This window comes from Malania oleifera, chromosome 6 (assembly GCF_029873635.1).
Source record: "Malania oleifera isolate guangnan ecotype guangnan chromosome 6, ASM2987363v1, whole genome shotgun sequence".
In the NCBI taxonomy this organism is placed as follows: Eukaryota; Viridiplantae; Streptophyta; class Magnoliopsida; order Santalales; family Ximeniaceae; genus Malania; species Malania oleifera.
In genome coordinates this window covers 51,268,944-51,294,335 of record NC_080422.1, presented here as the reverse complement: position 1 = coordinate 51,294,335, position 25,392 = coordinate 51,268,944, and the positions used below count along the sequence as shown (strand labels likewise).

At 37.0% G+C, this 25,392-nt stretch overlaps 1 protein-coding gene across 6 annotated transcripts in view; it reads left to right on the top strand.

Annotated features, from left to right (window-relative positions):
* LOC131158190 (uncharacterized) overlaps positions 1-24,166 on the top strand; it is a 50,530-nt gene extending 26,364 nt beyond the window's left edge. For all 6 annotated transcript variants that reach the window (XM_058112870.1, XM_058112872.1, XM_058112869.1 and 3 more), the window contains 7 exons: positions 6,161-6,257; positions 6,365-6,431; positions 7,566-7,664; positions 20,626-20,715; positions 22,640-22,794; positions 23,402-23,503; positions 23,608-24,166. In XM_058112870.1, the coding sequence (XP_057968853.1) occupies positions 6,161-6,257; positions 6,365-6,431; positions 7,566-7,664; positions 20,626-20,715; positions 22,640-22,794; positions 23,402-23,503; positions 23,608-23,710 (713 nt within the window). In that variant the 3' untranslated portion in view covers positions 23,711-24,166. The remainder of the gene's footprint in view (positions 1-6,160; positions 6,258-6,364; positions 6,432-7,565; positions 7,665-20,625; positions 20,716-22,639; positions 22,795-23,401; positions 23,504-23,607) is intronic.
* The last annotated feature ends 1,226 nt before the right edge of the window (positions 24,167-25,392 follow it).

Genomic DNA, 25,392 nt, shown 5'->3' with positions numbered 1-25,392 from the left:
AGAATTTTTTTTATGAAAAAATATATATCAAAAACTACCTCCAAGTTTCTTTAATTAGTATATAGCATAGATTTTTTTTTGAAGTAAGAGGAAGAATACATGTTCTAAATAATATTTATGAAGAGGAAGAATGCATATTGTGTTTAAAATTATTAATAGCTGACATTGACAAAGTCATGCAGGATTAATGGGGCACAAGAAACAGCTACTTAAATATTGTTAATTGTGGCTTCGTTGGTGAGAGGTTCCTTATAAGGTTACAAGAATATGTGTGTTTAGGGTTTGCAAAAGTGTAGAGGAAAAGGAATATTAAAGTTTAAATAGCGAAAAACAAAATGAAAGTATTGTGTGCTAACAGTGGCTATCTTTAGATTTTGGGTTGTGTTAAGTTAGGGTTTGATGGAGGGAAGGATTGGGGTTTGCAAGTTCTTCTTGAGGTGGCCTTTCTTTGCTATGTTGTCATGTATTTGACACTGGAGCATAATATTGTAGAATCTTCAAGGGTCTAGCTACTCCATCTGGTCTTTTGTAGTATAGGGTAGTTTCATTAACCTCCTTTGGTGTTCTGTTGATTTATTAGAAGTCTGACTGATAACCAAAGAGATTTGTTGGTATTTGTTTTATTAGTTCTTCATTCTCTTTTTTGTGCTCTTTCTTCTACTTTTCTCACGGGGTTTTCTTTATCTAAAAATATAGAAAAAAGGGTTGAGTTTTTGAAATGAATGTTTAGTGCTGACATTTGAAGACAATAGGTGCCAATTGTGGTTTTTCAGTGGGCAGAAAGTGCTGAATATCAAAGATAAGGAGAAGAAGTTGATGGGCCTTAGTCTTTCACCCAATGGCTAACCTCCTGCCCACCTGGGAGGTCTACAGTTTGACTCCCATTAAGGATTGCTAATGTGAGTTGTGCATGTGGACAATTTAGGATGATTTGTTTGTTTGTTTGTTTTTTTTTTTTCTTATTATCAGAAAAGAAAAAGAATTTTATTAGAGAAAACAGGGCATCGAGGGGATGCTAAACAGTACAGAGAGAACAGCAAAAGAACGAAAAAAAAACCCTGATCAAGGGGATACATCAAGGAAATCAAGAATTACAGACAAGTTTCTCCCAGGCAACCCACTGTGCCAACTAGAGATCATGAACATCCAGCTGTCCCAGAAGATGTCTCCGATGTCCCGGCAAGAACAACTTGCATAGATGAAATCTTTCCCTTGAAAGCCCTCATGGTTTTAAATCGTGGTAGCGGGTAGCATAACATAACGGTAATGGGTGTATTGGGAAGTGGGAGTAGCGGATGTTACATAAAGGTTAGCCTGTGTAACGGCTGTGATTTTTTTTTCAAGCATGCACAATACTTGCATGGTTAAAGCTTTTAAACCTTCTTAGAAAGAGTTAGTGTATTTTTGGATTCTTTAGTTCAACTAAGTTGTTTGGTAAGGCAAGAAGTTTACTTTTGTTTTAAACCACCATTGAAAAACAAATTACTTGTGTGTGCATATTTATACTTCTCATTGTTCTTATGATGTGATAAATTTTTATGTGTGCTAAATTAATTAATAAAAAAAATACATTATACACTTCATTAATCTATTAGACACATTAGACATATGAATAATAAAAATTTACAATAACTAGAAAAGAAAGAAGGTTTGAAGTTGAAAAATATAGAAATTAAATATCAAATTATCAAAATAAAATATTTTCCTAACAAGTTAGTATTTTCAAATTGTTAATTAATACATCTCTTGTGGGTATTTAAAAAAAGAGTAAATTTTGTATCATTATCATTCTCATTATAACTTTCCCCCTCTCGCTACATAGTATATTGAGAATGATTTATGAAAAGGGGGTGGGGAATAAGAAGAAAAAGTAAAAAATAAAATAAAATTAAATGTACTATAGCAGTTACATAATGGCCGTAGTGGCCTTTACGTAACATTCATGGTCTATAACAGCCGCTACGGCCTTGATTTTTCTTCCCAATGATTTCATGGTGTGTAATCAGGGCCGGCTCTGCCTTTAGGCAGTTGAGGCACCCGCCTAGGGCCCCCAAAGTTTTGGGGCCCCCAAATTTTTTCTTAATATAATAATATTGTTTTTGGGTCCCAAATTTTTTTTTAATTAAATAATATTAACATTATTTATTATGCTCTATTCCCATAATTAGTGATTTTGCATCTCAAAAAGTAAGAAAAATTAATTTTAAATAAAAATAAAAAATAAACAAAATATTAAGGGTCTTTGATTAAATCATTCGCTTGGGGCCCCATATTGTAAAGAGCCGGCCCTGTGTGTAATGGGATCGGTAACCCAAAAAACTGTTACTTTCCGCATTGCTTAACGGTGCCGTTATGTAATGGTCGTGGCTGTTATTTAAAACCATGGAGGCCCTCCCATTTCTTTCTTTCCAGTTTCCAACCAGCCCAAAAAATAGCAAGGGGAATAAAGTAAATGACCTTCCTATTGGACTTGTTGGAGCAGAGCCCTTTCTAAGCCCAAATCTCATCCTCAACCAAAGCTGCCATGACCCATTTCTGTTTGACCTTGGAAATGGCTAAGCTCCAGAGATTTTTGGGCCAAGAGCAGTGAAGAAGGATGTGGTTCACCGATTCCGCTTCTTCAAGGCACAGAAAACACCTATTCATCGTAGTTATTAAACTTTTCTTTGGAGGTTGAGGATCTTCCCCAGAGCAGCCTCCCAGGTGAAAAAAGCAACTTTCAAAGGGGCTGCTGTTTTCCAAACAAGCTTCCAAGGAAAATTGGTTACACACCGTTTCGGATTTCAAAGGTGGTTATTATAAGACTTGACTGTAAAAATACCCTCCTTGCTCAGGGTCCCAATGTGCTTTCTGGAAGTGGCCTGTCTCTGAACATGATGAAGGCTGCTGTTGAAATTAATAAAAGTATCGATCTCCAATTAGGACTGCAAAAGAACTGAGCTGCTCATGAGCGGCTTGGGAGCTCGGCTTGGTAAGAGCTCGTTCGGGCTCGTTTATTGTTTAGACGAGCAATTCTCAAGCCCAATTTTCATATTCATTTGCTAGATGAGCTGAGCTTGAACATAGACAAGCTCAGCTCGATTCAGCTCGTGAGCAGCTTGACTACGCTCGGTATGGGCTTGATTCAATTTCAGTACTTAAAAAAATTATATTTATTTAAATCATTAATTGAGCTGCTGCTTCATTTGCAAATCAACAGAAGAGAAAGCTTAAGGAGTTGGTCAAAAGGATATAGAAAGAGGGGAGACCCAGGAAGACTTCCATCTTCTGATGTGGGAATGGGAATTGGGAGTTGAAAGTAGGGGAGATAGCTGCAACAAAAGGGTCATGACTCATGAGCTGCAATCAGGCCATTAAAGAAGAGCTTCAAAGACAGTTCCTCAGTGCTTCGTGTTCTGCATTCACCCATGCCCCACCTTGTCCAAGGCCGCTGCTTCTTCCCTTCTATTTTTCTTCCCTCTTCTTCTCCTCACTTGCCTCCCAGCCATGGTCGATTTCACCCAGTTTCTATGTTTGAGGACGCACCCATGAACTTCTATTGCTGAGCTATCATCCTCTTCTTCACTGCTATTCCCGTCCTCTTTTCCACGTTTACCCGTGGCCCAGGCTTGGCAGTAGACACAGCGCTGGCCATGCACGGCGAAGGTTTGTTCCATCTTGCTTGGGATTGCTTGGGAGAGTTTTGTCCCTCATTGTAAATGCAACAAAAGGGTCACCTCTTATATTTATTATAAAAGCCATTCAACTGTGCGGATATTCTTGACTGCCCTTTGCATCTTTCCACCCCACCCCCACCCTCGAGGCCTACTATTTTTGTGGGCTTTTGTAGTTTTAAAATATTTATTTTTATTTTGAAGGTAGCAAAGCAATGATTCAGTTTGTTCTTGGTTTGGCTTAGAACTGAGCTGAGCCTGAGCCGACCCCACTGCCCAAGCCAATGTTTTATGTTTTGAGCTAAGCTTGAGCTCTGCTTTTTAAGCTCAAATCGAGCCAAGCCTACCTTTTTTCTGCTCGAGCCAAGCTTGAACATGTTGAAGCTCGGTTCGGCATGGATTGATTGCAGCCTTATCTCTCAGTCATAAACATTCCTGTTCAGGGGAATGTTCCAGATGGTCCCATTAGTAGTACTTTCTCGATGGTGACAAGTGAGGGCATTTTTATTGAAGGTGAGCCTGTAAATGGTAGGGAAAGAAGAGCTAAGCTGGAATTTGCCACGCCAAATGTCATACCGAAAAAAAAGATCCTCTCAATTACCCACGCTGGAGTGTATGTGAGAAAAGAAATTCTTCCATCCTCCCCGGATAAATTTCCAAACACCCATGCCATAGCCTTCAGTAACCTCTTTGGAAGTCCAACAGTTATGATGAAGGCCATATTTAGTAGCAATAACATCCATCTAGAAATAATTTCTTTCGGGCATGAACCTCCACAGCCATTTTCCTAGGAGAGCCTTGTTGAAGATGGGGAGGGATCTAAGGCCGAGCCTTCCTTTCTGCATAGGTTGTTTGACAACCCCCCATTTAAGTATTTAACAAGATGATACTTGAACTCATCTCGTGTTTCCCCAAAGGAATCTTCTTTGGATCCCTTCCAGTCTTTTGGAAACAGCACTAGGGATGGGGAACAGAGACATAAAGTAGACTGGGAGATTGGCTAAGTTGCTTTTGATGAGCGTGAGTCTGCCATCCTTTGAGAGATACTTCCTTTTCCACCCAGCCAGTCTCCATTCATATCTGTCAATTAAGGGATCACAATTACCTTTGTTCTGCTTGAATTGTGCATGTTGAAATTTCAATGATTTAGGACGATTTAGGACTAGGAATCAAAGAATTTACAGAGCATATCCAGCAAGTAAAAAGCATGGTCTTAAATTTCCACGAAATTGTTGAAATTTCTGCTTTCCTCTGTTAATTTTCTTCTTTATTGAAATTAAAGATATTATTACAAGAAGGATATGAATTATAGCTTAAATTGTTGAAATTTCTGCTTTCCTCTGTTAATTATTTTCTTCTTTGTTGAATTGAAGATATTATTACAAGAAGGATATGAATTATAGCTTTCAGTCTTTTAAAATTATATGGAGAACTAAACTTAGATATTATGTACATCATTTTGTTTGACCTTTTATGTTTAAATTGTATGTATTTTTATAATAAATAGGGTTTGACTGACTTATGAATTTCATTTAATTCAATTAATATGTTTAGTATGATTATCATATTTATTGCACCTTATAACCTGAATTCCTGCTCTTGATATATTTTATTTTGTAATTCTAAATCATGCATTATTTTATCTGTTAATAGTTGCTAAAGTTTCATAAAAGAATTCCATGCTTTACTACTAATTTCAATAATTTTTTATAATCAAAATCAAACTTGACATTATTATGAAATTTCCATCAAAATTTTCATACTTTTGAGGCCTCAAAATTTTCATTGAAATAGAAATTAAGACCTTTGTTAGAGGTACCAAAACACCCCTTATAAAATTGTAGAAAAGCTGGATGAAAGGGAACAAATAACAGGAAAAAAGGTATACTAGCAGAACGAAAAAACACTGGGGAAAAAATAAATGCTAAAATGGAGAGAATCTGAGCTAAGACCTAATCATAACTAGGCTAGATATGGGAGGTTCCACATTGGCTCAACATCAAATTCAAAGCCTAGGTTTTGAACTCTTTTTGGTCTTTAACTTCTATTCTTGAGTTTCTAGTAGCATGCATCAATAAGTGTATCTGTACTCATGTCCTAGTGTATTGTGGTCTGCTTTAACCATTAACAAGGACCCAAATATATTTAACATTGTATGCAGTGACTATTTATTTATTTATTCATTTTATTATTATTTTTCCTTTCCTTAAGTTTTGTACCAGTGCAAATTTGTATTTGTATGCTTTAGAGATGCTTCCTGTTAGCCTGGTCAAGAATATGGCTGGTTTTGTTTGTTCAGAAAGAAATTTTTTTTTAAGTGTAAAATTTACCATATCCTTCACTTATGAAATTATTGCTTAGGGCCTAAGGGTTTGATTATGTCTTTGAGTTGCTCTTTTGAATGTCATGGTTGATGAGCTTATATGCTGCTTTTGCATTTTTGCCATTGGTTCTCTTGTTTCTGCTGGTCCTGCTACAAAAATTTCACTCTTTTTCTATTCAAACAGAAAGCAGGCGAGCTTCCATTGACATCTTCTTGAAGGCAGCTGGATACTTGGATTGTGCTGTTCGACATATTCTTCCACAGTTGCCAGCTGACCTCAGGTTTACAGAAGAAGGATTTGTATTGAATCCTACTGTTATTATAAGTGTTCTTTCATGTATTTTGCAAGGTTGCATGCGCTTTTTGACTAATTTTTTATTTATTTTAGGAGAGATCTGCCAGTAGACTTAACTGAAGGAGTTCTACGAGCCCATTGCTTGCAAGCATTGGGGCAGGTAATACCTTATTCTCTGGCCAGGCCTGTTGATGAACTGTCAAGTTGTTTTCATTTCATAGTTACATATGGTTACTACAGGGATATTATCCCTGACATGGAACAATCTGTCTTGGCACAAGGACTTTATAGGCCATTCACAAGTCGTGGCTGTCCAGTACCTATTTTTCCCCTACTATTTTCTGCAAAAGCTGGATAAGCCTATGTAACAACAGCCAAGTTTCTTGTGTTGGATCACTGAACAGATGCTTGTGTTCAAGGTGAAATCCATCATTAATGAGCATGCTAAGAATTGTTAGTATTCTAGAAGAAAGTCCTATTTTAAGCTGAATGGAGAGTAAGGGTTGATGTAGCTGACCCCATTTGAGATAAGGCTGTTGTTTTTCTTATTGTTGATGTGCCTTGTTAAACATGCCTGATCAATTGCTTTCAAAACTGCTTTCATATGGGATAAATGTGCATTGTGTATGAGTTGCAACCTGTGAGACAACATTTGACTTTAATTTCTTTCTCCAAACACAAGGGATAGTGCTTTGTTCTTAAGTATTTTACATTGAAGATGAAGAAAAAATAGGTTGGTTTTGGCTAAAATTTCTGCTGTTAAGTCCAAAGGTAAATGTGATACGATATCCATAAGGCATCCCCTAGAGGACAGCCTGATTATTTGACGATGGGACTTTCATGTTGGTGGCTCTGGTTCAAATCTTAGGATGGATTGGGTTGAATTCAGGGTGGGAGATGGAATGCCTCTTGTTGTGTAGCCCCAGCCTAGTTGGGGCTAAAGTCCACTAACAAAAGCAGAAAACGTGATTGGTTCAAAATGAAAGCAAGATAAAATCTGCTAAAACAAAAGCAGAAAAAGTGAAGAGGCCCCAAACACACGTATATTTTTCCTGTTTCTAATCTTAATATGTTTCTGATTGAGTTCCTGTTAATGGTTACTGCTAAAGTTTTGGACATTAGTTATTTCAATTCTCTCTACATTATTAAATGATTGCATTCAATTTGATTGATGCACATGGATCTTTCTTGCTTTCTTAAAACATAATTAATCATTGGATGTACTGTTAGCTCATACTGTGCAGGCGCTTATTCATTTTCATTTTCTTAATTTTCTTTCTCATGTCTGATGAAGTGTAATGATATCCAACTTGGAATGGCAATCGATAGCACCAAGGCAACGCTTGCAGTGAAACGAAGGCTTGCATGTGAGATGGTGAAGTACTGGCAGCAGGTATGAATGCGCTCCTCCTGCTAATTGTTTGTACAATCTCACCAACCAAGGATGCAGTTTAAAGTCCATAGAATACGTCCTTTGATGCTTTAGGCATCCTTGGTGTTACTTGTATTGGATTGCAGATATGTGCATTCACTCATATTTCAATACTCTAACATTATGGTTAGTGGGCTTTATACAAAATAAGTAAAAATTATCAGCACAGTTCTGCTTTCTGTGCGTGTCATCGGTCTCTCTGTATATAATTTTCCTTGAGGTTTTCCCCTAAACCTTTTTGCATTTTGTAGGGTAGAAAAGGTATTTCTCCTAACTGCCTTAATTAATTACTAATTTGCATTTCATGGCCACCTTCCATGATAATGCATGAATACTTGAATAGAATGCTCTCTCTCTCTCTCTCTCTCTCTCTCCTTTCTGGGCACTATAAGCAAATAAGGATAGGAAAAAAGGGGGGGGGGGGGGATTTTTTAATAGTAACAGATTAGTCATGCCAAAATGGATCTATTTGAGACGTACCTTCAGGGCTTACTAAAAGTACATTTGACGTTGTCAGCATACTTGCTAAGGTGGAAAATAACCCATATGGTTTCGAGAAAGTAATTGTTAAAGCTTGATATACATTGTTGGCTTACAACCTAACAACTTACGCTTTTAGGTGAAATGGTATTCTAACATGGTATCAGAGCTGATTACCAGGAGGTCTTGTATTCTAATCTTGTTGTCTGGTTTTATTATGTGGTGTTCAAAAAACTATTGTATTTCCTGTACTGGGTGTTATCTATCTTGTGTTTATCTCTTCACGTGCTGTTGGGCTGCACATGTTATGGAGTGTTAAAGCTTCATATATGTTGTTGGCCCACAACCTAACAGCTTAAGCTTTTAGGTAAAGTGGGATTCTAACAGTAATCTTATATTTATTTTTCGCTAAGCACAGGAGCCTCCACAATCTTTGCATTTATTGCTAACTTGGATGTTCAGACTTTAACCCAAGGATTCTGTATTTTTCCCAAATCCAACAATTTGGATTGATAAATAGATTCTGAATTTGGGTTTGTTTAAAATCAAAAGGAAATTTTGGGCTTAAAAAACAATGGATGTGAAATAAATTTTTTTGCCCCAGTTAAGCTTCTCTTGACATTTCAGCAATTCAATTACCTTCCTTCCATTTCCCCCCAACTTTTTCTCCCTCATCACTACAGCCTCCATCATCTGAACCGACAACCGCAACCTCAACCCACTGTCACAATTCAAGCTTCCCATTAAAGTGGCCAGTGATACCCAACTCTGGTGAACCAAAATTGCGAAATTTAAGATCCTATTGTTGCCAACCCCACCAAAGAACCAAACTTCCTATATCACCAACATGACTTATCCACCAGCAGCATCCGCCACCATCCTCTGTTGAGAAGAAACAAAACCCTAATCAGAGATGAAGCAGAGGAAGAGAGAAAGGGATAAATTTGTGAGAGAACAAGGGAGGCGCCCCATGGGGGAGGGGGGGGGGGGGGAGAGGAGCAGCATATGTACAGCAGAGGTGCGCAAATGTGTGCATGTGTGTAGAGGGAGAGGGAGGGGAGGGGGAGCGAGAAATGTTGTGCCGTCAGATTGTTAGCAACCAGAGAGCTGAATCTCTGGTTGATGAAGCTGGAAATGGAAACAAAAAGGGGTCGAAAAGAGAAAAGAAAAGAAAGGAAAATACATTTAGTGATGTAAAATTAAAAGGAAACAGGGAAAATGAAAAAGAAATAAAACCATAAAGAAGTGGAGGAGACTGCAAAAATAAATTTTAGAATTTAGGATATGAAATTCTATTCTGATTCAATTGATGGATTTTCAAAGTTACAACACAAAATTCTTGCTCACTAATATCTAGGGTTTTGGAAAAAAATAGCAAGAACTCCTCATGGACATATGACACTCCACTGGAAATTGAATTACAAAGAGGAAACAAATCTAACTGATCAGAAACTTGTATACTTCTGGGTTACGTGGTTGACTTCCTCAGAGACTTTGTTGTTTAGCTCTGATCTGATTACTCTGTCTTGCAACTCTGAAATTAAATGAATATTTAATGAAGAAATGGCATGTTTAGACAAGGAGAAGAAGAGATAAGAAAAGAGAAATGTGGAGGAGAGGGGGTAGAAACAGGAGTTGGCCTGCCTAGTTAGCCACGTACAGGTTTCCAGGTCAGCTCCTTATACTTATAACAAAATGATACTGGAGGAAATAATTACCCATAACCCACAATTTGTTGCAGTAGTTAGAAAAGGTGTGTTTAACTAAAGTCTCCATGAAAACATCTTCTAACTAATTAGTAGATTTTTCAAATCCTCGTAATCTTCTTCATCACTACATCCCTTTCAAAATGACAACCAAATTCAATGTGCTTTGTCCATTTATGAAACACTGGTTTTTTAGCAATATAAAGGACAGCCTGATTATCACAAAATTATATCCATTGGTTTTGTTATCAAGGAACTCATCTTTCATATAAGAGGTTTCATCCACACCAGCTGATTGACAGTATAAGCCCTAGCATCACTACAGTAGTTTGTTTCTGGCTGCGCCAAGTAAGAAGATTACCACCCACAAATGTACAGTATCTAGTAACAGGCCTTCGATCTTTAACAAGCCCAACCCAATCTGCATCGAAGTATACCATTATGTCATAGTTTCTATTCCATTACATTTATATATTAAAACTTTACCAAGAGAGCTTTTTTAAAAATAAATAAATAAATAAATATTTATAATAACTGAGCACCACGAGAGCTCTTAAGATTCCAAGGAATTCTATGAATAGTGTCCCATTGTGGTTGCTTGGGATTCTCCAAAAATTGACTCAACACCATTACCACAAATGATACGTCATGTTCACTGACGGTGCCATCCAGCTACCTATTCTGATGTTTTTTGTCAAAATTTAGTTCAACATCCTTAGATAACTTCACGGTAGGATCCATAGGTGCATGAATTCCAATACACTGCTCTTAAAACCTAAGGTGTTCACAGAGATATGTTCAGTCCTTTCCTACACTGTACAATTTCAATGCATTGAGAATACAGAGTACCAAAATCCTTTATTTGTAAGTTTTCATGAACCTAATGCTCGACATCTGTAATCCCACTGTGATTGCAGCCAGTGATGATATCATCAACATAAACAACAAGAAATACTGCACCTATCTCCTTTTTGCGAGTAGCATAGAATAAAACCAAATATGGAACCACGATACTAAATTTGTCAAACCAAGCTTCAGGAGATGAATGGCCCTATATAAACTACATACTTTACGACTTTCCCCTTGAGCAAAATACACCATAGGTCGCTCGAGCCTCCATGTACACCTCTTCTGGAAAATCTCTATTATGTGAAGGCATTATTCACGCCTAACTGATGAAAGGCCAATTAAATTTAATTGCCAATGAAATCAACAAACAAAAGGAATTTGATGGAGGAACCTGAGATGTCTCAAAACAACCAATACCATATCTTTCGGGTTACCCATTGGCAACTAATTGAGCGTTAAGCTGTTTGGTAAGACCATTTGGAAGATATTTGAGGGTGTAGACTTGTTGACCCCTAATCAACTCTTTACCAATTCACTAAGTCCCATGTACTTTTAGTAGTCAAGGTGTCCATCTCTACATCCATTGCATGCTTCCACTTAGAGGCCTAGCAGCTACTTCAACATGTCATGAGGGGATAGATATATATGAAATAAACAAGGAAAAAGGCCACATAGCAATGGGAAAATGAAGAATTGAAATATAATTAGCAGTAGGACAGCAACTTAAAACTGCTGAATAAAAATCCTAATACCTGAGTAATTGGAAAATTCGAACCTAGTTGGAATGAATCTCCATAGCTAGAATTTGTGATAGTGGAGGGCAGAAGAGGCAGCTGCATAGTGGTACTGATGTCTGCACTCATTTTCTGACATTCATAGCCCTCAATGCTTTAAGCAATGGATGAGGAAGTGTTCTCTAGATGAATTAAGGTCTTTAATAGGAGGATCAATCATGGTTTTAAAACTTGCATTGAACTGGCTGGTCCTATTGGGTTTGACTGGATCAGTGTAGCTATGATCCTTTTGAAGAGAAGCAGGTTTGAACCGAGTGGACTGACTCGGTTTGAATCAAGTTCGGTCAACTCGTTTTTTTACCAAAATAATTATGATAATGATAATCATGATGATGATGTAATTTTGGTTGCAAGGGTACTAGAACCTGGAACCTCGAACAAGATAAAAGAGAGTTACCAGTGTACCGACCATTATTTGTTGTCTATTCATGCCATAAATAATAAATATATATAAAAGGTAAATATATGCACACATCAAGTTAAGTAATCTTTGTAATTTTATTTGAATAAAAATTTTTTTCCATTTAGTATTTTTGTTTGACAAATACAATAACAATAGCAAACAAAGCCTTAAGTTCCACTAGGTGGGACCGTGGGATCGACTATATGAGTCCTTTTTTACCAATTCACACAATTGTGGGAAATTTCCTCGGACAATTTAAGGGCTATTAAATCCTTACTATCTTATTCCAAGTGATTTTTAGGTCTGCCCTATCCCTTCTATTGGCCCACATAGTAACTAGTTCACTCCTCATTGGTGCATTATTTGGCTTATGTTGCAAATACCCAAGCAATCGGAGATTTTGAGTGGTCTATCCCTTTATCTTATCTTCCCTCCCTTGATGTACCGTAAATATGATCATTCTCTAATTTATCTTTTAGCATTGTACCACCCATTCACCTAAGTATTCTTATTTCTATAACTTTTACCTTTTGGATATGTTGTTTCTTAGTTACTCAACATTTTGATCCATATAGCATAGCTGGTCTTATCGTCGTTCGATAAAACTTCATTTTAAGGGTATTCTACGATCACACAACATGCTCAAAGCACTTCTCCATTTTACCCAACTTACTTCAACTTTATATATTACATCTTCTTCAATTTCTCCTTTAGCTTTCATTATAGATCCAATGTGATTGTTTTAGATTTTCCATAAATTGACTCACCACCCCCACTGCAAAAGATACGTTAGTTCTAGTGACAATCAAGTAGATCAACTTGCTAACTAGCTGCCTATGTCGATGTTTGTCTTCAAAGTCCGATTTGACGTCCCTAGATAGTTTCGCATTGGCATCTATAGGAGCATCAACTAACTATTTTAGCTCCCAACAAACCAATCTAGTAGTCTCACTTAGCAAGTCCATTGTATATTTTCATTGAGAGAGATTTAACCATTTTCTACACCGTACAAGCTCAATTCCAAGAAAGTAACACAGAGTATCCAAGTACTTGATTTGGAATTTTTACCTAAATCCACCGCTTAACTTCTACCATCCCACTTTGTTCATTGACAATATTGATGACATCATCAGCATGAACTACTAGAAGTAATACTCTTGTCTCCTTTTTGCAGACAAAAACCAAATGATCAGAGTAGCACTAGATATGGCCAAATGCAGAGATCACCACACTAAATTTGTGCAACCCAAATACATTACTACCCTTCTTGAGCAACATACCCAGGAGGTTGTTCCATGTATACCTCTTCCTACGAATCTCTATACAAGAACGCATTCTTTGTGTTCAATTGGTATGTGGGCCAATCAAAATTGACTTCTAAAATTAGTACACATATTGAATTTTGTTTAGCAATTGGAGAGGACTCTAAATAATCAATATGTTTGGAAGTACTTCTTGGCAACCAAGTAAGCCCTAAGTTGTTCAATAGAGTCGTCGGGAAGATATTTGATGGTGTGGCCCTCAACATCTAACCAACTCTTTCTAGGAGGAAGATCCACCAAATCCCATGCCCTTCAGATGGTTAAGGCATCCATTTCTACATCCATTGCATGCTTCCTACCAAGGTTAGCATGCGCTTGAACATGTGAGGAAGGGATAGAAATAGAGCAAATAGACGATGAAAAAGAATGCATAACTTGGAAGGTGAAGAATTGAAACATATGAGCAATAATAAGCAGTTAAGGACTATTGAGCACATGTTCGACTACCTTTCTGTGAGCAATGGGTGAATCCAAGTCACACTAGGATGAGTCTATAAAACAAAATGTCAAAATGGTGATGAGCAAAGAGGAAACATGATAGTGGTGAAGTTTGTGCTTTCTTTTTGTTGTTCATAGACCTCAATTTTTTATCTAGGTTAGTAACTCTTGGATTTGGAATAGTCGCAGATGATTTCTAACTAGGGATAAGGGTAGGAACTAGAGGATTAGCATTGGGGGGGGGGGGCGGGGGGGATCATAAATCATTGTTGGTCTCAAAATAGATTCATCCAAGGAGGACCCGACACTAGAGAAATAAGGTGTCCCCTTAAAGAAGGTGGCATCAACATTAACTTATATCTTGCGAATGTGGGGATCATAACATCTATAACTTTTTTGAATACTTTACTTGACAAACACACATTTACTAGCATGAGTAGAGAACTTATCCTGATGAGTGTGTGGAAGATGGACAAAAATATGCCTGAAGACAGGAGGCACTACAAAGAGCATGGATGTTTTGTGTACTTGTTCCCTTAGATTCTTAGAACACTAGAGGGTAGGGCAAAAAACAGTAAAAGGAGCATCAACCAAAGGTTTTGGGGACATGCATATGTAGGAGTAGAGACATGTTATATCAGGTAAATGTCTATTTTTCCGTTTAGTGGGGTATGTATACATGATGTTTGATGAACTATCCTTTTGGCCAAGCTGGAAGACTGAAGCTCATTTTGAAAGAGTTCAAGTGCATTATTAGAATGAAAATTTGAATGCGAATGCAAAATTGATTTTTATTTCTTGGAAAAATTAAGTAAATACATTCAAAAATTCAAACGAGTCTTTTAATAAATAAATATAGGTTATATGAAAAACATCATCCATGTAGGACACAAAATATTGATCAGCAATAAAATTCTTGACTCTGCATGGATCTCAAATATTTGAACGAATAAAAGGAAACAATGATTTACTATGAGACTCAATTTTAGATGGAAATATGTCCTAATATGCTTTCCCAACTGACACAAATAATACGCAAAATGAGAAATAGACTTGAACATGGATGGATGACCCAAATGAGACAGAAACACCATGAGTAGAAATTAAGGAAGTGGAATGACAAGAAATATATCTACCACCACCACCATCGAAATAGTGCATGCCATCCTTCTCAAGCCCTCCACTTATCCTCTTTTTTTGTCTTTGAGATCTTGAATAACACAATAAGAAGTAAATAAGTTCATATGACGGATATAATATTTAGTTAATTGACTAACTGATAAGGTTAGATTTTGGCATATATAAAACAGAGGAAAGAGTAACCTTAAGAGCAAAATGTCAGCGCAGCAGCTGCAGGAATAATGGCTAGTAGAAACTTGAACTGAGCGCAGGAAAGAACAGGAAATAGTCATTGAGCACCAGTCGAAACCACTGGCAACTAGTTGATATAACATTGCAAGCAAAAATCATGAACACACACAGCACCAAAACAGTATCTTCATGCCACAATGATCCAGTGAACAGCAGAACAGCAGCAGCATACCAAAAATTGAATTACTGACTTCACATAAGCAAACCACCATAAACACAGAAAGCATCCTACAAAGGATGCTGCACAGCCTAACTAAGATCAAAAGTGTCCCTAAATGACTCAAACTAACTCGAAAATCATATTTTTGAGAAATGAGAACTGATCAGGGGAAGATGAGAGATAAAACAAAAGACAAAGTGCCTAAAAACAACTCAGATAAATCAAATCTAGAGGAGATTAATGCTCTGACACCATGTTGTAAAGTTATGGATAGTGGAGAGAAGAGAAGAAGAGAAGAAGAAAAGAAGAGATAAAAGAGGCAGTCATTTTTTTGGGTGCATTTGTATAGATCAAAAAAGACTTGTGGGGACTGTCCTTGCACATAAGAAACAGAAGCTTCCAATGAAAAATAGCCACGCAGTCATGGAGGGGTAGATCCCACAAAGATAGAAGGAAGTAAACTAATTGGAATGGGAGCACAGACGGTATTTAGTTCAAAAATATTTTAAACCTAGCCCTAGCTAACATCTCACCGTTCTCCCAGTACCCCTTTTCCCTCTTTCCCATCTCCTCACAACTGTCAACGACCACATCAGTCAACCCCTTTCAACACCAGTAAAGCATGCGAAACACAGCCAGCTGATCAGAGACCTGCACCAGCCTCTCTCTCTCTCTCTCTCTCTCTCTCTCTTCAAACATGTTCACAACTCTGTGTACGTCCAAGGCGACACAATATTTTCCATTACCAGTGAAAATCTACTGTTTTAGTTTGAGAGATCATATGCTATTCACTGGACAAGCACCCATCTCAAACAGATTGTTTGTTATTAGATTTAATGAAGAGAAGTAAATAAATACCTCAAGATGCAAGATTAGTGTCTGCCACTGCAATCAAAGGAATTTAACAATTTTTTATTTTTTTTCAATTGAATCGAAGGGATTAATATTTGGTGTTTTTAATTTTCGTTCGTAGAGCTTATTAGTTCAATTATGGACCTTTTTGGTTTTGGGTGTAGTCTTCTTCTTTGGCATCCTAACAGTGACGAGGTTCTGGTAGTGCTGAGAGTGATATTAACTGCTTGTTTGGAGGAGTGCCCTTTGCTGGTGTTGGGCTAGATGTGGCCATCGACAGGTGTGAGGACAGGGAACAACAGAGAGGGGAAAGAGGGAAAAAGGGGTGCTGGGAGAACGGTGAGATGTTAGCTAGGAAGGGGTTTAAAATATTTTTGAATTAAATGCTTTCTGTGTGCCCATTCCCTTTAATTTGTTTCCTTACATCTTTGTGGGCTCCATAACTGCATGGCTATTTATAATTGGAGGGTTCTGTTTCTTATGTGGAAGGTCAGTGCTGTGCAGGACTTTCTTGTATAGCTCTACTCTATGTCTGCCCTCTTATATATTAATAATGAGGACAAAATACCTCCACTCACAGAACCTAAATGCTAAAATAACATATTCACATCTATCGATATATATATATATATATATATATATATATATATAGTGTCATGCTGACGTCACCCATTGGTTTGACCAATTGCCATGATTCAACCAAATGGCTTTATTAGATTGGTCAACGATATATATATACACACACACATATATTTATAGCATCATGCTGACATCACTAATTTGATCGCTTGGTGTCATGTTTGACTTGGTCAGACCAATGTTGCTGGCTTTATCGGGCTGGTTAGCAGTTCAGGTTCTAAAATTACAGGCTCAACACACCAGGGGCAACCAGAAATTGTGGATGGACTCGAAAGAGGTTCATCTAAAGAGTGCTTGACATTGAATAAATTAGGTGTCTTCTGAAAAGAGGCAATCATCTAGGCCAAAAGACACTGACCTACGCCCAAATTTGGTAAAAAGACATGGACCTCTATGATAATTCAAATATTCTATGGAGATCTCTTGAGATTTGGTAAAAGATGCTGACCTCCTATGATATTTGGCAAAAAGACAAGCTAGGAGGAGGTATAAGTGTCTAAAAATAAAATGTAAAGGAGGTCCATGGAATTTTCAAAACCTCAAGGGAGGTCTGCGTATTTCTTCTAGACTTCATGAGAGGTTCATGAGATTTTTGTATCCTCCTTGGTTGTTCGCATCTTTTTGCAAAACCTCAAGTTCAGCGTCCTTTGCATAACATTTATATACCTTCTAAGTTCTCTAGTAGATTACAAAGACACATTTAATAGAAAGAGGAGATGACTTGTGATTGGTATGTGGAACATGAACAAAGCATGTGCATCCAAAGACACAAGGCACAATAGAGAACAGGGATGTTTTCCCCTAGGAAGTTGGAGGGAATTTTGTTGGTTAGAAAATATATTGTGAGGATGAAAAAATAGAGATGGTGCTATCTCAAGTAAATGTACATTTTTCCATTCAGCTACTCCAATTTGCTGAGGGGTATGTATTTTTAGTATTAGAAAATTTGAGTACAATTGCCAATTGTAGTTTTTACTTGATTGTAGAATTGAGTTAATACATTAAGAAATTTAGACGTGTCTATGATAAATAAATTTAGGTTAGACATGAAAAATTATCAGAAAGAACACAATATACTGATTATCAGTCAAATTCTTGATTTTATGTGGACCCCAATTATTTGAATGAATAAGTGAAGAAAATTTATTTACTTCGAGGCTCAATTGTAAATGGAAAAATTGAAAAGAACATGAGATGTATTTTCCTAATTGAGATGCAGAACTCTCAAAACAAGAAATTAACTTGAAAACGGGAAAAACTTGCTGTAAATTGTGAAGGTATGGATGACCCAAACGATCATGGCACAAGAAACACGTGAGTAAGCATTGAAGAAGTTGATTGACAGGAACTGGATCTACCACCAGTCCATGACCATCATTGGAATAACATAAGCTATCCTTCTCAATCCCTTACATTCCTCTTCTTCATCCGGAGAGCTTGATTGACACAATGAGAAGGAAATAAGGTTATGGAACAGTTATGAAGTTTAGTTCTAGCAGAACAAATTCAAGAGAAATTTAAGCACATACTATGCAAACATGGTTTTAAATTTTGGACATTTTCTGAAATTTTGTATTCTGGATGATTTCTTCTATTGTCCATGCTGCTAGTACCTCTTGTTTTCATTTTGCCATCTAGAGTCTTCTATTTCACTGGATCTATTTCAGCCAACATCTTGGAAGACACTTTCAAACCTGTTATAATTTTTTCCTTCTTCAAACATATATGACATTCTTGGATTTCACATGGATTTGCTTAGCAAAGTACCATGGATTGTCTATGGGACAAATCAAGTCTAATTTTGCAATCACATACAGTAGGCCTGAGGATGGGTTTCAAATCTTTGGAAGTACAGGTATGACTTGGAAAAAGTTAAACAAATTTCTTTCCAATTTTTCTCCTCTTTCAACCTGCACGCATTTTCAAAGACATGCTCTGTGTAAACACATCACACCATGTGAAGGGCACAACAGCAGTTGTAAGACACAAGACTAAACTGCAGATGCATCACATGAACAAGTTCACAAGCACCGAATACAGATTATCCAAGAAGTAGTAAGCAAGCATGAAACTAAACAACAAGTCAAGCGTTAACTGTGAAGCAACAAATTCATATTATTACATCTCCGTAGGAAATGAATGTTTAGCGAGGGGAGGCTAGTAGGCTTAACATGTTTAAAAAGGCTAGAGAATTATACAATGATTTATGAACATTCCCCTCCCCTAAACAGCTTTCTATGCTATTCCTACTCTAGCATGAGGAAACATCATTATGACCGAGGATATTCACCTTTTTCGTCAAGGCATTACTCAAACGAAAGAATAAAACCTTCAAAAAATATTTATATATGGTTAACCACCCAATGTGCATCAGACAAGCAGTCATAGGCACGCATAAGGTCCTGAACAAGCTTGTGTCATGACACCCAGCCACTATGTTGATGGGTTAGCCTTCTAAGTTCTCTGCTTTTATGTTGTGTTGTTTGTCCTCCAATTTTAATTAGTTATTCTAGCTGCATTTCCCTTATGGGTTGTGGCTGGCACATATGCCCCCAAAACCTACGTATCATTTTGTATTGTTCTCATGGTCTTATGGTCTAGGAAGACAACAACTATGTTTACCTCTCAATGTTCCTATGCATTATGGATCTGCCTTTTGGTCTAGAGAGACAGCGGCTCTGTTTACCTCGTGGCTCTATAGGCCTATTCTGACCATAATTTTCAGGAACCACTTTGCTGCTGTTGTAAAGCCACTTCTCTTATAGGGTTTCAATCCTAGTTTGGAAGCCTTCATCTTCTGTCTGTCTTGACAATGCTAAAGCCAGATTGTTTGAGGGGTACATCTCATGCCAATAGAATTCTGAAACATGATCAGGTCAAATTTGAAATCTTTGGAGCCTTCCCTTCTGGCGGTGCTATGTGTGAAAAAAAAAACCCCTTCCTTTTGCTTCCGGTGTACATGGTGGTTCATAGCAAAATGAAACTGACTGTAGGTTAAATTACCATTTTTTCAACCTATGTTTGGCTGCAAGTGTCATTGAAATTGCTTTGAAATTTCACCTAAGGTTGGTTTGTGTCTGCTGGTTCTTGTGTTGTCCATTTTTTCAATTCCAAGTTTTGCTTTAATATTGAATTTTGGTGGCTGAAAGAAGCCATGCCGCCTTCCAACTACCCCAATCTTTAACCTGATCCCTCATTTCCTGTCCTATCTCTAGGGACGTTGAAACTGAAATCGCTTGTTCACGATGAAAGTAAGAGAGCAAAAGTTTTCACTGTCCAGCAGCTGTATCTTTGTAGTGCAGTTGAAGGGAATGATTTTGAGTCTTTAGTTGATCCTTCTCTCCAAGGTGTTTCATTTTTCTACCTTTATTTTTTAAGCTTTATAAATCCAGTTTTATTTAGTTGTAGAATGAAAAATTCCTGCTTGACTGATTCTTCTTGGATGAATTTTTATTTAATTTCTTATTCAATTTTATGGTTGAGCTATGGAGATTTGGTACAATATTGTTGACTTATTCTGTAATTGCATTATGAATTTCTTACATAGGATATCTTGTATGAATTTCTGTGTGATGATACTGCCTGTAGGGTTTCTCAGAAATGTAGTTCATTGCAAACTAGTTTAATGTTTGTTTCCTGTGCTTTTGAAGTATTCTACTTTTGTGGTTGGGAACTTGGGAAAATCAATGCCATCATTTTTTTTCCGGGGCTTTTGCTTGTATGGACTTTCTAGGACCAATATGATGACTTCTCAAAGTAAATTTTTTCCTCTATTTGTTTACAGTGATTGCAAGGACTTATTCACATATTAACTCAACATTCTTTTCTTTATGGGTCTAACTGAAATTTTCTATTAGAAAAAAAAAAATGCATATAGTCTTTGATATTCTGAATATATTGTTCTGTAGGCTCAAGATAACATTATGAACCTTCCATTGGCAAATGGCTGGGGAGAAAAGCATAGGCTCTTCATAAAGTGGAAATATGTTGAAGCAAAGGTATAGTATGGTTGCCATAACTTCTACAATTGTTCTTCCAGCCTTGTTATTATTCCATCTTTATCGCTGAACAGTCTCATCTCTTCTTATAGTTTGCTATATTTTTATTTTCTGTGTGAAAAAGATTAAGGAAGACTATAAGACACTTATATGATGTGAAAATTACACAGTAGTAGTTTCTAAAGCCTGAAGATAAGATACCTTTACATCTGACAAAATAATAAATGTTGGCAATAACTAGAATGTCATGGAGAGTTTGGATCACATTAAAATCAATAGGTGGGTGGCGTCCTTGATGTGGATGCAATTAGAATTTAAACTCATTAGAGATTAACTCCCCCTAAAATATTGAGAAATTGAATAGAAACAGTGAGAGAATTTGGAGAGTAGAAGTTACTTGTAGTTTTTTTTTTTTTTAATCCAATCCTTGATAAACCCAACACATTTATTATTGGTCATTAGGGTCAAGTAAATTTTTCAAAAGAATTGTCTGAAGGCCAATAAGATGGATGGTTCATATATTAGCATAGATGGTCCTTGATCGACATGCTACTATATGAGGTTGGAAGAGTTGGTACCCATTAGGGCACGTAAATGATGATGCTTAAAAAGTCAATCTTGAAGCTAGGAGCCAGCCAGGCCCAAGCTTCTGTCTTCTGTGCTATAGAAAGGTTCACATTCTCTGACATAAGAACCTGCTTCTATGACAAGTTCATGGTTCCTTTCCAGGTGCCATCACAGAACTCTGATCAAAGCCTGAATTGCACACATATGACCATCCAGATGTAGGATGAAAATCTTATTGGGTTTTCTCTATGCCAAAATTTGGAAAATCTGCAACTCCATGGCAGTTCCTGAGCTACCAACCAACCAACCTTCTAAAAGGCTATGTAGCACGGACAGCTGTCCCATGTCTGGGTTATAAAGATTCTTTGACACTCCTTAGACACATATTGAATAATCCACAAAGGGGTCTGCAATTTTAAAATATATATTTAATTTGAGATAAATTTTAACCCGAAGCCCTGAACCTAAATTTTCACCTGAAGCCCTGAACCTATTTTGTTTCTAGGTTTGATTTAGTTGTTGATTCCAGGTTGAAAATTGTCAAATGGTCAAACTTTCACTCAAACTTTCACTAATTTATACATCAATGCCTCTTACAGAATACATTTTAATATGTGACACTTTTGTTTTTCTTTTTTCACCAAATGTGAAAGTTAGAATTTTAGTACCAATCAAAATCCAACAGAGAATTGAGTATGTTAGGCTGTCCTAACTTCATTTCTTAGCTTCAACCAAACATTTGATGAGAAATTTTTGGGAATTAAATATTCTTGGATATGTGTTCTGAAGAGTATATTTCCTGTTGTTCGTGTTGCTTCTTAACCAATCAAACCTCGAGTGAATACCAATATTTGTATGAAATTGATGCTCGATTTGAATTATTTTGTGATATCACGCATGAACATGCGCAAGTGCTCTATTGGTACATTGTTGATTAAGGGATCAAGGTTTTATGCTGGGGCTTTTGTATTTGTTGTTGCAAACACCAAGCTATCCATATTTTCATTCAGTTTTGTTATATTTATTTTCTGGAAAAGGAGTCCAGCTTTTAAACTGTTTAATTGCCATAAAATGAAGATGAAATGAAAGTTTTGGTGCCAAAATTCAGTTTTTAAATGTACATGAAGTACTGAAGGTGCAGAATTGACACTGTGCATAGGTGACTTTTATGGTGCATCACCTTTGTGTTAACTTGAGTTGAGGCACCTCGACAATATGCCAACATGACTTCTTCCATTTCTTTAATCCCCTAATACTTAAAATCTTAATGAGTAATTTACTTTGTATTTTGCACTCTTTGATCTTTGTAAAATGCAGGCCTCTATTTGTTTATTTATTTATTTATTTATTTTCCTAGGCTGCAGCATACTATTATCATGGTTTGATCCTTGACGAAGGGAACACAGAGAAATCCCATGGGATGGCTGTAGCTGCTTTACAGGCAGCTGATGAGTATCTCAAGGAAAGTAAGAAAATGTGTGAGGCTTTCAACATGGCTCCTCCTTTGTCAAAGTAACCTTCTGTGGCACTTTTTTCTCTCTCCATTCTGCTGTTTTAGTTGGATTTCTTTTTGGGTCAGTGATAACAAGCTTTCCAATGGTCGCCAGTTGATAGTTTTTAGGTTAGGATGTATATCAAGATAACACAAATTATTTTACCTCATTCTGTTACTGAGTCACTGACTAGTGCTATAGTGTATAATGCAAAAGATGTCTTTTTTTCCTTAAAAATATATATATTGAAGATTCATGTGCCATGCATCAAATGAGGGGTTGGAAAAAATTCAATATTCATGTTTTTATGATTCCTGTATAAAGGGGGAAAATAGGAAATTTTTTTCCTGTAGGCAGTGGGAAAGACGGAAAGAGAGCCTGCCCATATGTACAAATGCACCGACAACGACTCTAAAAAATTGTTGTGGGGGTTAGAGTTTTCCTTTACTTCTAAGGGTTTGCTACTCAGTTTTTTATTTGTCACAGTTAGAAGTTTGAAAATAAAAAGTTAGGGAAAGAGAGAGTAGTGGGGATAGAGGGGGATGAGTTAGGATGGTACAAGAAAACTACATCAACAGTTCTTTTTCTATTTTATGACCGAGCTCAACTGTTATTTGTTGGTGCAGAAATCCACCACTGTGGGGAACCATGAAATATCTTACTGAGAAGATTCCAAAAGATGCTTCTAGCAAGGTGCGAATCAATCGAGATCTGTACTCTCACGAGAGGTGAGTCCTGCTTTAGCAGTTAAGTTGGTGTCATTATTATCCATTAGTTGAAGGCAACTGAATGATGGCATAGTAAACAGTTGCACTTGAAATACTAAATGCAGAATTATGGAGACAGCACCGACTTTGCCTGATTTTGCATTGGCATTAAAGCCTGATGAATATCAACTTCCTCCTGTGCACATCTCATGGAATGAGAGAACATGAAGGGCATTTTGGTCCACCTAACTTCAATTTGATGGAACATAAGCAATTCATGATCATTTGCAGATTGCAATATTGCAGAGACGGCATGCAAAGTAGAACAGAATTCGCCATCATTACTGGATGGACTATTCTCCAATTGTGTCTACTGAAGGTCCATGTCAGTTGTTCTCTTCTTCATTTCCCTATTTCTCTGGGTCCTGTCAGCATAATTTTGCTCACCCTGTAATGGAGCATCTGTGCAATCCATCGTGTGTAAATTGATGCTTTCTTTGCCTAATTTCCAATAATGTATTCGCCTGTTACAGTTCATTGAAGTGAGAGCAGAACTCTGCATTTGCTTGATATTTAAGCTTTGTAAAAGTTCTCATTCTGTACTACTGCAAGAAAGGATGATCCTAATTTGCCGGTTCATCCCATTTGTATGCTTAGTGCAGCTGCTAAAGCTGCTTCAAATAACCCCCTTGCCCGATGCTGTTGAGAAAAAGATTATATATGAATTAATTCTCACAAGTAAATAAATTGAGTAATGTAAATAATAAATAAAAATAAGACACAAAATTTAATGTGATTCTCTCAAATGTTGAGATACGTGCACGGGGTACGGTGATTCAAATCTATTATCACTAAGATATTGTACAAAGCGGATACAAAAGGTATAGCCTTACAAATATACGAGTGTATAAACAAATGTAACAAGACAGAAAGGTCGCGCAAATATTGTGAACAAAGCTCCCAAAAGAATCAGCCAAAATAGCACAATCAGAATATCGCAATGTGCTGTTAATAATAGTATGCAACCGGAGCAGCAGGTTGCTGCAACAGAAGATGACCGGTAGCTGAAGAAGACAACCAGTGTAGGCGTGAGGAGCTGGGTGAGGCTCTGTGTATAAAATCAGAATGGAGATGGAAGCATCACGTGGAGCGGCTTGCTCTGCTATTATTGTGCTGAAAATTTGAATGGAGGAAAGGATTTGGGGGCGGCCACTTTGTGCTGAGCTGTGCGCATGAAGCGCCACCTGGGAGAAGCCCAGGAATAGCTAGGCATGGCAGATAGGCTTCTTGAGAAGCCAAACAACATTAAAAAAAAAAAAAAAAAAAATTCTAATCTCTTGGGCCCCACAAGAAGGGAAACTCCCCCAACTTATGGGAACGACTCCACCAATTTGGTCAAAACTCTACACTTCACATGCTTATTTCTAGACAATACTTTTGTCATCATATCTGAACCATTATCGTCAGTGTGAATTTGGTCAAGTTGCAATAATTTCTTATCCAACACATCTTGAATCTAATGATATCTAAAATCAATATGTTTTGACTTTGAATGGAAGATAGAATTCTTGCTCAAATGAATTGCACTTTGGCTATCGCAATAAAGAACATACCTTTCTTGTTTCATGTCCAACTCTTTCAAGAATCTTTTCAACCAAAGTAATTCTTTGCAAGCTTTCGTAATGGCAATAATCTCGGCTTCTTTAGTAGATAGAGCAACACTTTTTTGTAATTTTGATTGTCATGCCACAACTCCCCCTGCAAAATTCATCAAATAACCCAAAGTAGATTTTCTAGAATCAACATCACCAGCCATGTCGGCATCCGTGAATCCATGGAGCATAGATTTACCATTTCCAAAATACAAACACGCCTTTGAAATGCCTTTAAGGTATTGAAGAATCCATTTT